Below are 15,740 nucleotides of genomic sequence, written 5' to 3'. Positions count from 1 at the left end.
TTTCTGTCACCCTCCTCAGGACCCTGCACTTGGTCTTACTGAACCTCATAAGGCTCACCTGAGCCCACCTCTCCAGCTTGTCCAGGTCCTTCTGGATGACATTCTACTCCTCTGACATATCGACAACACCACTCAGCTTGGTGTCACCTGAAAACTTGCAGAAGTACAGACAGATCACATCCACAGGTTGTCCCTTGCTCACTCATGTAGTCACTATCATAGAAAGCCACTAGGTTCATCAGGCAGGACTTGCCCTTAGTGAAGCCATGCTGGCTTTACACTTGGGTATTAAAGATTGTTGAAGTATGCTACAGAAGCAGGTATTGTTACAGTATGGGTATGACTTTTAAAACCCAACCTTTACTCCAATTTTACAACCCAACTATCAGAGAATACGTTTACTTGTCCAGAGAATAAATAAGTTTATTTGTCCAACACCACACAAGAGTTCCACAGTAAAGCCCAAGAAAAATTTAAGTATTACAAGCTTATATTAGCTTTTTAACTTACTGTAAGAATTGCACTTTTCCTTTGAAGGATGTAAAAAAGAAACAAAACTACATATAAAGGTACAAACTACAATGCAAAAAGCACTTTTAACAGTCTATTGCCCTTTTGAGAAGGCAGAAGCAGAGTTCTGACTAAAGAAAAAAAAAATCAAGGAAAAAGTATTAATGAATCTCACATGTAACTATTTCAAATTTCAAAAAGTCCTTTCTTGTTCTTATCACCAAGCAGGAAATACAATACTGCTGCCACTCTTCTTTTAGAATAGAGTTTGTTGTAGTGGAGAAAAAACAACCCTGACTAACAAATTTATTGCAGATAATTCCATAAACAAAATCAGTGTAGAGGGTCAGCATTTTAATGAAAACCAGAAGGTTTTTATTAGTGCAATATTTTTTTTCCCCTTCTCCTCCCATCCAGCTGAAGCACTGACATGCATCTGAAGACAAACCTCTAAGCTTTCTGCCAAGAGAGCACTGGGACTAGGGTACATAAAATCACTAGAGGCAAAATGAAACAAGCTGATTGGAATTTCAGCTTTCACTGAACAATTTGTCCACCAGCACAAGGAAAAAGCTGACCACATCTGGACTTTGGGGAATTATTTTTCTAGCAAGAAGAATTCAAGTTGCTGAAAAAATATGTACATGTGTGCTTTGAACAATGAAAATTTAATCTGAAAGCTGTTAAAGAACTTCCCTTCCACTAAAAAAAAAAAGACAAACCAAAACCCACCATTGTCATAACCTGCATTACTGAATTACTGGTTTTACCAAGCACGCTAATAAACTGCTCTGCAAATGTAAGAACTGAAGTATTTAACTCCTATATTAAAAGTAGAGGGTCTCATGCAGATCAATCCAATATAAGAACCAACTGAAACATTCAAATGAACTTGCAGACACTTCAGACTCCTTTCAGTACATCTGTAGCATCAGTAACAACTCTACACAAGCATTAACACAAACCTCCTATTACTCACTTGCAAACTGTTGAAAGAAAAAATCATACAGATATGGACACTCCCCACCTAGAGCAGAGATGTGAACACACTGACAACAGACTTCTCTCCAGTCACACTTTGTCCATCCCAGGTTCTGATGGATTTGCTGTTCCAAGGATGTCAAACATCCTCCTATTCTCACTCAGGAAATCAAGCTGCCAGCTGTAGCATTTAGAATCTGGATGTAGGCAACTCTCAGATTTTGTATTATGAATAAGGATACTACATACATTTTTAAGAAGACAGAAATATTTCTCCAGCCATCAGCATTTCCAGATTAGTGAAGTCCCATGTATGTTTATGCAAATTGAAGAACAAATATATTTTCAAGTACAAGTGACGCCATGAATAAAACCACCCACCATTTTAATAGACATCAGGTGATGAAAAGCTCCAAAACTGAAAATACAGTTTCTGAACAGACACTCAAGGGCAAAAACACATATGTATTTTTAAACTAAATCACATTTTACATCAAAACCAAACTGATAGTGTCTCAAGACAATGACCCACCCCTTCCTGGAAAAAACAGTAAAAAGGTCAGATGTTTATGAACCAGACAATTGCTGGAAAAATATGGACAAACATTATTTCTAACTACAACCTGATACAATTGTTTTCATTCTGAAGCCTGTAGTAACTACACATTCAAAAATCAAGTACTTGATCCTTACATAACTTTCTATTTTGAAATTTCAGAGGTCTTCACAAGAATGAAATCAGCTGCACAATATTCCTTATGAAAGACTGTAACCTCACAGAGGTTGGCCACGTTATCCAGTATCTTACCCACAACAGAGCAAGTGTATGGCCACCCCGTGCATCTGGAAAACTGATTTCATACTTTAGCCACAAGACATGTTCCTTGCACACATTTGCTGACCACAACAGCAAGAACAGTGAATGAAAAGAGAGCCCATACAGAGTACTGCTTGCAATCTCTGAGCTAAGTTGAAGGAGAAACCTGGGAAAAAAACATCCGGGTTTGATCTCACAAATATCTACATATTAAGCAGAATATCACCTTCAACACAGTGCAAGTTAGCACACCGGAAAATATCAAAAGATTAACATTGAAAAGCACAGAAGAATTTCTATATCGGAGATGGTTTGATATTTAAAAATTATTTCCAAAGCTTTCTTTGTTAACTGTTTAAAAATACAGTTTACTACCATTAACAATGCTCCTGACTGCATAACCACACAGTTGTATCAACTGTAGAGAAACATTTCTTAGTTTCAATTTGCTTTGAAAAAAAGATTTAACTAAAAACATATTTCCTAATCCCATTAGCAAAATGAGAAATTATTACAACAGAAATATGCCACAATACCTTGCTGCTTTTTTATGTCAATTTTTTCATGTTTACACTATGAATGTTTTTCCATATAATTACACTTGGCAAATTTTTAAGTTAGACACCATTACCACACAATTATTCTTCTCCTACAAAAACAGAATATATTCTTTTAAAACAAGAAAGGAACAATGTCTGAAACAGGCAAGTGAAGCATAAGAAAATTGCTTAACAGCTTTTGAAAAATTACTGATGCAACTCAAAATTATTTAATATTGTTGTAAATAACACTTGGGTTTAGGTACAGAATGAATTTTGTTTAAGGAAAGATTAAAAAGAGCACATCATCAAATACACTTTGATCTCTCTTTGGTCAAACATAACTCATTTCTAAAACAGTATTCTACAGGGCCAGTGGTTTCTTAATTATAAAAAATGGTGTGGTTCTGGCCCCAAGGAGCTCACAAGAATAGTATCATTAAATCTTCTACAGCCTTTTTTCTTTTTTTAATCATAAAATCTTAGCGCAAAAGCCTTCAGCAAAACTTCTGCTTTAAATATTTATCAAGAGGTGAGAAACAGATGGCTAGACTGGTTTTACAGAGTGAAAATGTTCAGACATGGTATTAAAACTCTTTTTCTGCCAACTACTACTAATGGTTTCAGAGGTCTGAAACACAGAACACGCATCAAAAGTGGAAAAACATCTTTCCTTATTTTTTTAAGGAGACAGCACAAACTCTTTAATTAATTTCAAGGAAGCCACTTCAGAGTGCCAATCACACAAGAGTTTCATTTGCCTCCCCTCATTAAGCCAAGAACTTCATTATCAAACATCCTCCAGTCTCCAAAGCTCGGTGAGGCCTTCAGCATCAAAGAAAAGACACTACATATTCAATTTGAATTAACAAAACCCAAGATGACAACAACCAGGTACATTTTGTTGCATGTTCTTATAGTTATTTGTACACTTTACACCTATCACAAAAAGAACTCCAGATGTACAGAAACATATCCAGAGTAGATTCTTTGATATCACATTACCTAATTTTTATTTTCAAATATTTCATGTTACTAAAAAGAAAACCCACCAATTTTAGTTCCATTCATCAATTCTTGCCTTCAACATTGCAGTACAGCAAGAGATGACAGGGGCACCTTATTAAGCAAAGTATGCAAGATTGCCCAGGACTTCCAGGTGTAAACACTCACTGCTCATGAGGTGAACATAAAAATGCTGCATTTGAAAAAAAGTCTGATAAAAAGGTTAAAACTCTGAAAAGTGTATTTAAGTAAACAGCAGCAATTTTCTGTTACCAACAAAGTGGAGCAATGCTACTACTTTGCAGTGATGTGCCCCCTTAACCAGAGGATTATCACTTCACAAAAGTTAAACATCACATACAGGATAACTTAGCATGCACCAGTCAAATTCCCAAAAAATACAATTTCAACTGGATTACATGAGGTTAGATTTCCCAGTTCTCACTGGGAACTAAACTGTCTGTCCTAAACATTAAGAGAATACTATCATGCAAAGGAGTTCACTGAAGTATCTTCAATTTTGTGTGGACATGCACATTCTATAAGGAATCTGCTACAGAATGACCACAACAATAAATGCACTAATTAGAATAAAACTATTTGCAGAATAATATTTTCAAATTTTATCAATTTTTTTGTTGTTGTCATAAAAAAAGCATTAAAGTATAACACATTTCACGTGGCGTAGAAAACGTTATAGAATGAGTGTTAATGACAGAATGTCTTAAATGAATCAACATTTATTTCACTATTATTAATTCGCACCATTTCATACAATGCTATCAAAGAAAATTTATTCCTAACTGGAAGCAGCAATGCAACAGGGAGCAAAGCATTCAGCTTCACCATACCAAAAATCACGAAGTGCCTCAACCTACTCAAGACATACATGTTTTGGCCAATTCACACCCACTTCACAGTATGGTGGTGTATTTATAAAAAGTTGCTTGAAAAACAAAAAATCCACAAACAGAAATAGCAGCTACAGAATATAAAGAATCAGAAAACACATCACAGAAAATCTTTCCCTTGTCATGTCCCTGAGATAATAATTTAAGGAACAGTAGCATAAGCATTTCTTCAATATCGGGACAGACACATTAAATAAGTAGGTTATAAATACCAAACATGAGTTGCTTTCCTACTGCTCTAATTTTTCTTCTAGCTCCTTACTTGTCTATAGAGTCATCCATGCACACGTTTTACTTATTTTATCAAAAACTGCATAAAGGCTCCAGAAAAACAAAAAACACACAACAAAAAAACCCGCAGACAAACAAGCAAAAAAGAACTGTGAACCAGCATAAAATACTAATAATCAGCACAAAGACACAAAATTTGAGAAGGCTGGGTTAAGGAGACACTAAAACACCTGATACAAAATAATCAAAGTTGCCTCCATAAATCAGCAAAGCCTGCATGCATATTTGCAAATATTCTAAAAAAAAAAAACATTATCTAGAAACCAGTCCTAATCTTGGAAATATCCACTTTATGACCACAGCTGGAAGAGATAATGAGAGAGAGCTTTAGACTCAACAAGGTCTCCAGAAAACCTGTGTAGAAGAGCTCTCTGCAGCTGGTGATTCTTAACACCGAGTTGCTACTGCCCTGCTGCCACCAGCAAACCCAGCCTGGCTGGCGCTGCCTTCTGAAGCTGCACTGATGCTACAACAGTGAATGATGAAGGAAAAAGTACAGGAGAACCCAAACGCACCTTAGTTTATTTACTCCTTGTTTAGAGGCTTGTCTTTGATACTTCACAAATACTGTTTTCCTTGTCTTTTTAAACCAAGATTTAACTTCCAATAAATTTGATATTTTGCCATTTAAAAAAAAAAATAAATTGTTCAACAGAAGTTAATTAAACATTCAATACTCAAGTGGTAAGAGAAGAATTAAATATTTTTACAACTAAGAAAACAGCTTTCTTTCTAACCTTAATAGATATCTTTTTAAATATTATTAGATTATGCAAATAAAAATAACCCACTTAAAAGACATACTTTAATGTAAAAACTTGCATTGTCAGTGTCTTGTATAGTTACAAACACACTATTTTATACAGTTACCTGATATCAAGCAAAAATGTGTTATTAAATTTAGTTTAAATGAGTATTCTAATAAAACTTTTGGCTTAAAATTCTGGCATTATTTCTTTAGATTAATACAGACTAATACAGAATTAATGACACAGGAAACAACATTTGTCTAGATAAAATTCTGTAAAGTTTCATGACACTGAATGAAATGCCTGTCAATAAAGGAAGGCAGAGGTCAAAATCCACCTTACTGTATTTCCTAAGCATATAAGGAAGATAAACACTTTCTTACAAAACTGAATACAAGATGGACAACAAAACCCTGTCAGTTACAAGATGAAAAAGAAAAGAAGCTGCCCAAATGAACAGAGAACAGGACACAACTGTTTTCTGAAGCGATGCAAACTTCAGTGCTTACAGAAGAAAATTCAGCTCTGCTTATCCAGAACACTGACCTATACCTGACCACTGACCATCTGAGGCATAGACAAGCATCCACTACAAAGGTAAACTTATGCTGCTAACATAAATCTTTTACTTACTACTTGCTGCTAATTTTACTTACAGCAACTTTATGTTTCAGTTTTGTTAGGGCAGTGCTGTTAGTACTGCACAAGTGTATTTTATCTGAATTCTCATCATGCCTACAAATCCTGGTACTGCACAAAACCGCAAAGTAACTCCTAAATATCTTTAGATCAGGCTTCTCTGCATTGAACCACTGATACAAATCTATTACATCTTCATTTTGCATTGCCAGACACGACTTACTGAGGAGGCTTCAGGAGCTTCCCCGGCCCCACTCCTGCCCCCCACCCCAAACAGCAACCCCACACTCTGACTCGGATCCCCCAGCTGCTCGTGTAACCACTTCTCTGGGTACTGAGCAGAGCTTTGCTCCTCTAGAGACTAATAGCCCTGCACTGGAAACTACTGATAAAGGAATTTAATTAACTGAACATTTAAGAAAAATAAAATAAAATAAAATAGCACTAGGTCCGATTTTATTGCTCCTCGACTTCAAATTGCCATGCTTAGCTTTCTGTAAATATTTTTCCGAGTGCAAGTGTCTGTTTCACAGTCTTTGGTCTTTAAAAGCAAATAAACGAAGGGCAAACAAGCACTTAAAAAGGGGACTTCTTGGTACTTTTTTTTTCTTAAGCTTTCCCACGATTAGCGTCAGCTCCAGTTAAAGCAGCAACAGGAGGAAATCTGATCGATAAAATACAACATCCCAGCAGGGCAGGGCCTGCGAGCAGACACGGCTGTGCTGCGCTCGCCCCAGCAGACTCCCCCAGGAAAGGCCCTTCTCTACTGCCCTCCGCACAGCCAGAAACCTTCGGCGTGGTCAAGGTTTGAGAAAAGCTCTAACGCAACACGGACACAGGCGAGCAAGCACTGTGCCTCCTTGCTGCCTTTTTTGTTGAAAAAAATACAAAACAATACAGCATCAGCCAGGGTTCTGGGGTACTTTTAGAGACAAAGCTGTGTAATACCTGCTTCCAATTACGGGCGACAGCTCAAAGCGCCTTACTCATCAGAGCAGCCCGGTGGTTTTGGGGCAGGGAGCAGCCCTACGACCGCCCGGCACCGCCGCCCTCAGGGTGCCCGGTGTCGCGCCGGGACCCCGCCCTAACCAATCCCCCAAAGCACACCGCCGGCCCCAGCCGCCCCGCAACCAGAGCCCTCCTCCGCTGTTGGCTCGGAGGAAGGAGGGGTGAGGGGCGGGTGGGCACACACAAAGAAGCCCGACCTGCCGCGGCCGTTACCGGGCGAACGGTGGAGGCCGAAACGGCGGGTGCCCCGCCCCCCCCGGCGAGCGCCATGGCCGTGTGATGCGGTTCGCGCGTACCCACCCCCCGCACGAGGCGCTCCCCGACCCGCGGCCCCGCCGAGCGGCCGCCCCCCCGCTCCCCCTCCTCACGGCACCACCCTTCGCCGCTTTCAGTGCCTCGCCACCCTCCCCCCTACCCGTACCCTCCGGTGCCCGGTGCCCGTCGACCCAGCACCGAACAAAGCGCCTCGGCGGCCGCCTCAGCCCCGGTCGCCCCGCGGTTCCTCCAGGGAAGCCGCCTCAGCAGACAAGGGAAGGCGGCGAATCTCAGACACAATGAGAGGCGAGCCGGTACTCACCCACAGCTCCGTGCCCCAGCTCATGGCTGCTCCGCGGGCAGTGCCGGCTCCAGCAGAAGCGATGGAAGGGATTAAAGGTCGGCCGGCGGCCGTATAAGGGGTCCCGCGGGGAAGCGCCGGTGCCCTCGGTCACTGGGGAGACGCGGCGGCTGCAAGGAACGACGTCGCTCCCAACTCCAGCTCCGCCTGGGTCGGGGTGGGGGGGAGCCGCGGAGGAGACTGGGAGAGGGGCGGGCCCAGCTGAGGAGACGGGGGGACGGGACGGGGTGAGGCCGCCGCGCCGGAGGAGCGAGGGAGGGAGTAGACCGGGGCGGCGGCGGGGTCTGTAGCCGCCCTCCCTCCCTCCCTCCCGTTGCACCACACGCACCCCGGAGTCCGCAGGGGCCGCGGGGCGGGGGGTGTCATGGTGTGAAGCCTCTCGGACTGCGTCGTTACTGATTAATGAGGAGGAGGGGGCGGCTGCCGGGAGGAGGCAGCGAGGCCTCGGGTCTTTGTATCCCGCCCGGCGGCCTCGGCTTCCCTCGGGAAAGCGCTGACTCACGGCCGCGCACCGGAGGCCCTACTCACCTGGCGCGGTGGCGAGAAAGAAAAACAAACAGGGAGGGATTTTTGCTTACTTTTTATTTTACTCCGCAGGTGTGCAAGTAAATCATAAATCGAGAAGTTAGGAAATGCGAGGCTGGCATCTGAGGAAAAATAACCTAATTTTGATGGAGTAGGTGGATGAAATAAAGGCATTGTATGACTACAGCAATTTCCTCAGCAACAAGGAGATGTATTAAATCCTTGTCAAGGATTGTTTTTTTCCACTAAAATGTCCGTTATGAAGCTACTAGCAGAAGCCACCCAAATTAATTTACCTTCTCAAGGCATTAATTTACTGCTCTAATTTTTAATTTTTTTTTATATTTTGCAATAAAACTCAGTGGAAGTAACACTGTCTTAAGTCCCTATATCAAGAAACAAAGATTATCCAATTATTTTTTCATTTCTAAGTTGCCTTTCAGGTGCTGTTCCTTTGCATCACATTTAATTTAGGTTTAGTTCTGTTTTCCATATGAAAGAAAAATGCAAGTTCATCTTGACCTATATGAAATTATTGTATTAGAGTAGTATTAACATCAGAATTTATTAAGCAGATGAGATCAGAGCTCAACAATGTAATTTCTGCAGTGAAGTATTTAAGCTAGATACATTACATGAGAAAGACATCTGGGCTGTGGGGATCCACAACATGAATAAAGCATGTGGCCTACATGTATGTTTTAGCAAGCCAGTGGTCATATCCTCTTCAGAGTCTAATCTGGGGTTTAAATTCCACACTTAGGTACACTTCAATTGAATTCCAACAATCTCAGTTTGTAGATTGCATACATAATTGAAAATATTCACCAACCAGAGTATTTGTTGATTTGGGTAATGAAGCATAAATAAGTGACAAAAAATAATATTTGTTTTAATTCACTCAATTTACATGCCTTTCAGGATTAAGAAAAAATAGTTTCTATAATACACTGTAAACTTCATCTCAACATCTTGCTTAGCTATTCTTTGCCCCACTTTATACAATTCTTAGAAAAGAGTTCATAACAAGTAAAAATTGAATGAACATGCTCATTTTATATGCTTTCTATTAATAGATATCTTTTCAATTAATACCTATGCTTTAGCTTGCTACATAGGCAATAATTTTAGAAAGAGGGATTTCAAAAATCTAACTGTGCGTTAATCCATGTTCTACTCTTCCCTCACCAACGTTTATAAACGCACCCAACAATCTGTGTGCCTTTGCTTTGAATTTTTTAAAAAAGGGGAAAAAAAAAAGGCATAATTTTGAGAAGCAAATGATCCTTTAAACACTGGGGGTGAGAGTCCTTACTAAGTTAATTAGAAATTTGCTGCTTGCTTCAGGAGGGCCAGGATTTTTCTTTTTCTGGTAACTTCAGGAAAACTCATCTTTCTAGTCATTTCATCTTGGATAACTAAAAATAAAACATAAAAAATAATTTGAGTTAAAATTTTCAGCCTTGAAACTCTAATGGAGCATTGAAAATTCATCTACTGGAAAATGGATCCTAAATTACTGATCTATGCTTCCACTGCCCTTTAATTGCATGAAAGATACCTCAAGAGTTTCAAAGTATAATATTTTTATATATGTATTTATAATGTTTTTATATTTTTATTTATGTAAATTTATATTTGTGGTTGGTTGATTGATACCAGGCCTGTCACATTCTTTCACTTAACTCTTAAGAACTCACTGGTCACTCCTACTACTGCAAAATGCAAGGCCAACATTCTCGACATGTCAGGATTTGTTTTCAATTCAGAGCAATCCAGCAAAATTGAATTTTACAGTGATCTCTAGCCATTTCAGGAGAAGGAAACTGTATCCTGTATTATAGATACATAAATACAATACTTACCTCTCTAATGCTTTAGAAGCCTAATTCTCACTAATGAGAGGTTTTCCCAGGACAAACAGGATTTCTTCTTTCTAGGCAGCTCTCTCCAAAAAACATGTTCATAAGCCCTAAGGTAAAGCAAGTGTCAAGAGCTGGGTGATGTTGCAGAGATTCTGGGCAACTTCACAACCTCCAGAACAGGTTTGAGATGCTGCTCTGAAATACTGCATAAAACAGGGTAGGTGTCATCACAGCAGCCCCTGGGCTACACCTGTCTTTTAAGAGTGTATGTACACTATAAAGAGGAGCAATCAAAAAATCTTGCTGAACAGATTTTGAACAAGCTAGCAACGAAACTGCATCGTTGTTCAAGAGCACTACTGCAGTCTGGCTCACTATGTTCAGAGGTGAACAGAGCTGGGAAGTAAGGCTGACTAGGCCAGAAGCTGTACACATTAACGTGCTGTTTTCTGGGTCCCAACCCAGTGTTTCTGCATGGAGGCATGATGAGCCATTTAGCTGTAGCAGTCCATCCACAGAACTAGCTCAGATCTTGGACCTTCATTGTACAATGCAGAAACACCCCCCAGAGAATTAGCATAAAATCTGACTCAAGGGATACAGTTCAAAATTATTTGAGACATTGCTGACAGCCATTTCTTTAAGTAAAGTAAATGAAACAGATGGGGGAGAGTTAGACTATATGGAGTGTATTTAGAGGGAGGAATGATTGCTTCCAATATTCCAGGAAAGGCAGTACTAATTTTTTTATCTGGACACATTATTTTAAAATCTCAAAAAAAAAAAAAAACAATGCAAGATTTTAAAATCAGTGTGACTTATGCCTTCTATACAGTTTTCCATACTACAGGATTCCAACAAATTCAAGTGCAAAGCCGATTTCTTGACAACAGGTTTCAGTGGCTTTATTAGTGTTTTAATTGAAATATAGGGACAACTGTTTTCAAAATTGATTTCTGATTTTTAGTTTGCTTTCAACGTGTACTTTTTCCAAAAACAGTTTATATATATCAGGTACGTGTACAGAGATGTGCATTTCACCTTTACTTAAACTAGGAGCCACCTCTCCGTCAGTAAAAAGATTTTAGCTCATTACAGCAATAAACTACAAAGATAATTCTAAGTTAGTTAAAAGACAAAAAGCACTTATCTAAGGTATCATGGAGCCTGGAATTCATAAGCAACATATTAAGACCATGTGCTCAAATAAAAATTTAACTCATTAAAAATTAATCAGAAGTCCTAGCAGCATAACACCATTTCAGCCTAGCAAGTAGTCTGACCTCAGTCATCACTAGGTCCCTGTCCTGCTTCAGGAGATTCCCATCTGTACACTGAGCTATGCTCCACTCCAGTTTAGCAGTTCAGGACGTGAAATGACCAAGCTGTAAGATGAGGGAAAGAGCCTACTGCATCTCTGCAGGACATTGCCAGTCAAGTTATAATTAATCATTTAGAATTTTGACATTGTTTCCATTAGCAAGGATTGCAATTTGCCCTAGGCCTAGAAATAATTAAACAAATATTAACCTACAGATTTAAATATTCTTCTAGTCACATCCTTAAAAACATTAGTCTGGGGGAAATAACAAAACAAAACATTAAGGAAGTCTCACTAAAGGGCCTCAAGAATATTTAAAATACATTTACGTAATTTTTAAATGCAGCAAAGGCTTTATCAGGAGTTGCATTGTTCTAGTATCCTTGTAAAAAAATAGCGTTTTCTGGAAGATTATGTCAACTTATTTTTAGCTTAGAAAATTTACTCTTAGACTTAGCCATTTTCCCCCATCATTGACTAATCAATCTTGGCTTTAAATGAAAACTGCTTGATTTTATTCTTAGACTGAATCCACATAATTCTAGTTATTACAATAGCTATCTATTTTGTTAATTCTGTTCACTTCTCAACAGAATCTATTTGGGTTTACAAGTGTACCTAGGGATATTATCTTGGCAGAACAACAGTCTGCATGATTAATTTGGAGTGGCAGAAAAGCTGTCTGGCACTCCCTGTGGGCACTTTCTAAAGCAAGAAGCAGCTTAGCTTTCCATTGCCACAGAAATCAGCAGGACCAAACAAATTACTTCCAAATATCTCTTTCTCAGTGTGAGGCGCAATTAATCCTTTTCTCCCTTAGCCAACAGTCTCTTTGTCGTATTAAAATTGGATTTTACCCTGGAAAAAAAATGCTTTGCTAAACCTAGGGGTATTACTTCTTTGTGCTTCAAAACTGAAAGAATTTAGCTCCCTCCTTTACCCATGTGTATTCAACCCCCCCCCTCAGCACTCTAAGTACTCGATTTTTAAAAATATTTATGTTCTTAACGCCTCTGTGTGGTGAGTGTGTAATCATTACTTTACAGCTCAGGAAACAGTTTGAGAGAAAAGGTGTCTTGACACCAGATTCCACTGACTTCTCCAGACTTCCTCTATTCCCAGAGGTTAATTATTCCCAGACTGTAACCAGCAGTATGTAGAGTCTGTGCATATGACTAGAGGTTTACTCCCATGATTTCAACTATTAGGCAAAATAAACTTACAGTTTTACTCCATCGATTTATTTTAAGTGGAAAATTAGCAGGAAGCTATAGTAGTAAACACACCATGTCTGCTGGCTCAGCCACTGCTTAGGGTGACCTAATGCCATTTTTTTTCCTTTCTATTTTTGTGCGAAGAACTGTACCCCCATCTTTTCCAGTCTGTACTGAAAGGAAGGTATGTTTCCTCTTTTTCTCTCATCACAGCAATCAAAACAGAAATATATCATGAGTGATCAGGTAACAGAACTAAGAGGATGCTACTTACACCAATTGTAAATAGAAGGCAAGTGAGAACTTCCATCTGCTTTTGTGAAATATCTTCCATTCGCTTTTTGTCTGCACTATAGCCAAGAGACCATCCTGTCATGCCATATGTAGCTGAGAAAATGTGATGTCAATCAGCATTAACAAGCAATATTTTAAGTGCAAGAAGCCTCTTCTTTCAGAAGAATTTGTCTCTTTCCAGTGAAGCAAGACTATCACGGGGAAACTTAGCATTTCTTTTTGGTAACATACAACTGCAACGCAGGCTGGAGGCTGGACAGTAAAAACAGAATACCCATCAAAATGGGTATCTCAAAATATGACTTTCAATTCTTTGATGTTTGCAGTACTTGCTTGAATATTACAAATCAATTTCCTTTCATTGCATGTACTTTCAGAATTGTAGCTAAACATAACCATAAACTCCAGGGCTTTGCTACCTTAATTTTTGGTGTCTCCAGTTCACCTAACCCATGATCTTCTCAGTTCTCCCCCCAAGCCCATAGTGCATGTTTCCTTGCACTTAAAAGAATATTTAGCTGTACCTAATATACAGAGATAGCTATAACAATGGTGAATTCTGATAGTCAGTATTTTTCATTACCACATTACCTACAGGCATAAATATTATTAGTTTTGAGATAATAACCAGACCTGAATAGCAACTGGTATTTGCATCAATTAACTAGCAGCTTTCAAACTGAGTGTATGGCTTGGTATTCTGTATCAATACTGAAAGATGGAGTCTATCATGGCTAAAATTTAAGCTGCAGAATAATGACTACTGGAAGACTGCATAGTTAAAGCTCAGCACCACACATTTTCAGAGTTGCTAATATATTATGCTATAATCTGATTTCAAATTATGATCAGAAACATACATATGCAGCTGGGAAAAAATCTTCCTTAACATCTGAACATAATCAATATCCTGGGTTACTGGCTAATCCCTTTAAAGAAATTTTGATTTGGACTGCTTCATGAATTATCGCTGTAGACTGTGAGGGTTCAGTTAACAGGTTTTGCCTGGTTTCAACACATCCAGCTGAAACCCATTTCCTGAACTTGACAGCCACCTGCTGGCAAGAGAACAGGCAGTATAGTGTAATACCAACCTATTTCTGCTGTAATCAATCAAATCCTATTTCATTGAATAAGGTGAGTTACATTAATTAGAAACTGAGAAGGCCAATGATCTCTTGTCCTACCTTCCATACCACCGCAGATAATGCTTTCTCTCCTTCAAAGGATTCAATTTCAATGGTTTAATTTCAGGTTTTCCTCCCTTTTATTTTAAATCTGTGGTAGTTCCTCCTTTTCTCACAAGAAAGTTGGTGTCCACGTTGCATAACACCACATTTAACTTGTGCAAGAAAAAGTCTCTCAAAGGATCACAGCCTGGAAGGAAACTCAAAGGTAATTCACATATCCAACAAAACTCTCTGCCTCCCACAGTCAATCACTTCAAAGAACAGGAATCAGTAAATACATAAACAATGGGAATGAGAACACAGTGTGCTGAGCATAAAATATATCCCACTCAGGAAATAAATTATCTTTCTATGTCATCCTTTTGCATTAATAAAGATATCTACAACTCTGTTTATCCTTCTTTCTCATTTATTTGAAGTCAGATTCTGATCAGAGACTAAATGCAGAAATTTTCAATCCCAAAGAAACAAAACAAAAAATAAAGAATTCACTTGGAAGGAAGGAATTTTCACATTGTGACATTACCTTTTTGGAGCTTTATTTAACTAAATTTGAAGACCAACATCTGCTCTTTAGGCTGAAAAAGCAGACCAAATCTAACAGGTATTCAACTGAATTATAGTAAGTCTTGCCCCCACATCCCTTTGTCTTTGTGTATTCCTCCCTTTGAGATAAGGTGAGATGCAAAGGGAAAAATATTATCAATTTCTTAAAATGGTTCTTCTCCCCCTGGGTTTTTCCCTTTGGATCTATCACTGCTTTGTGTACTTTCCTTTTGCCCAGATTCTTCAGGTGATGAATTTCTGAAAATTAAATACACAGAACATGCGTGTTTCACTTGTGCTGGTACTACCTTTAAAACTTACTCCAAAAAAAAATTAGCATGTCACTATTTCCTATGACCTTTTTTCACACTAAAAAAATGCACCATTTTCAGCACCAAATAAAGAATTTGACTTATTTTGAACACTTAATTGCCCCTCTGGGTGGGAATATACAAACCATTGAGTCAGGTTACAAAAATACATCCAAACACAGATACATATATGAACAATCTATTTCAGCATTCAGAAGCTTTGTTCTACATTAAAATATGCTACTGTAACACCATCATTACCAGAGATTTCATTTTAGGATCCTATCCAATTCTCAAACCCTTTTTCACATGATTAAAACAAAAACACAGTTAAAGAAATCAATGAAATGCCATCTCCCTTCAGGCTTCTGTGCCACAGTAGCTCTTCCCTCTGGCCTGTGTGATTCA

At 38.9% G+C, this 15,740-nt stretch overlaps 1 protein-coding gene and 1 long non-coding RNA gene across 3 annotated transcripts in view; one reads left to right on the top strand and one right to left on the bottom strand.

Annotated features, from left to right (window-relative positions):
• FNBP1L (formin binding protein 1 like) overlaps nucleotides 1–8,229 on the bottom strand; it is a 59,332-nt gene extending 51,103 nt beyond the window's left edge. The window contains exon 1 of one of the 2 annotated variants that reach the window (XM_071750742.1): nucleotides 8,028–8,229. In XM_071750742.1, coding sequence (XP_071606843.1) covers nucleotides 8,028–8,051 — 24 coding nt within the window. In that variant the 5' untranslated portion in view covers nucleotides 8,052–8,229. The remainder of the gene's footprint in view (nucleotides 1–8,027) is intronic. The other variant, XM_071750745.1, reaches the window with a different exon arrangement.
• Nucleotides 8,230–8,290: 61 nt separating this feature from the next.
• On the top strand, nucleotides 8,291–15,482 carry LOC139799157 (uncharacterized). Its single transcript, XR_011727109.1, has 3 exons — nucleotides 8,291–8,348; nucleotides 8,664–8,802; nucleotides 13,205–15,482. It is a non-coding gene; the product is annotated as an uncharacterized lncRNA (long non-coding RNA).
• Nucleotides 15,483–15,740: the final 258 nt, after the last annotated feature.

This window comes from Heliangelus exortis, chromosome 8 (assembly GCF_036169615.1).
Source record: "Heliangelus exortis chromosome 8, bHelExo1.hap1, whole genome shotgun sequence".
NCBI classification, from domain to species: Eukaryota; Metazoa; Chordata; class Aves; order Apodiformes; family Trochilidae; genus Heliangelus; species Heliangelus exortis.
This window is presented reverse-complemented; position numbering and strand designations above follow the sequence as displayed.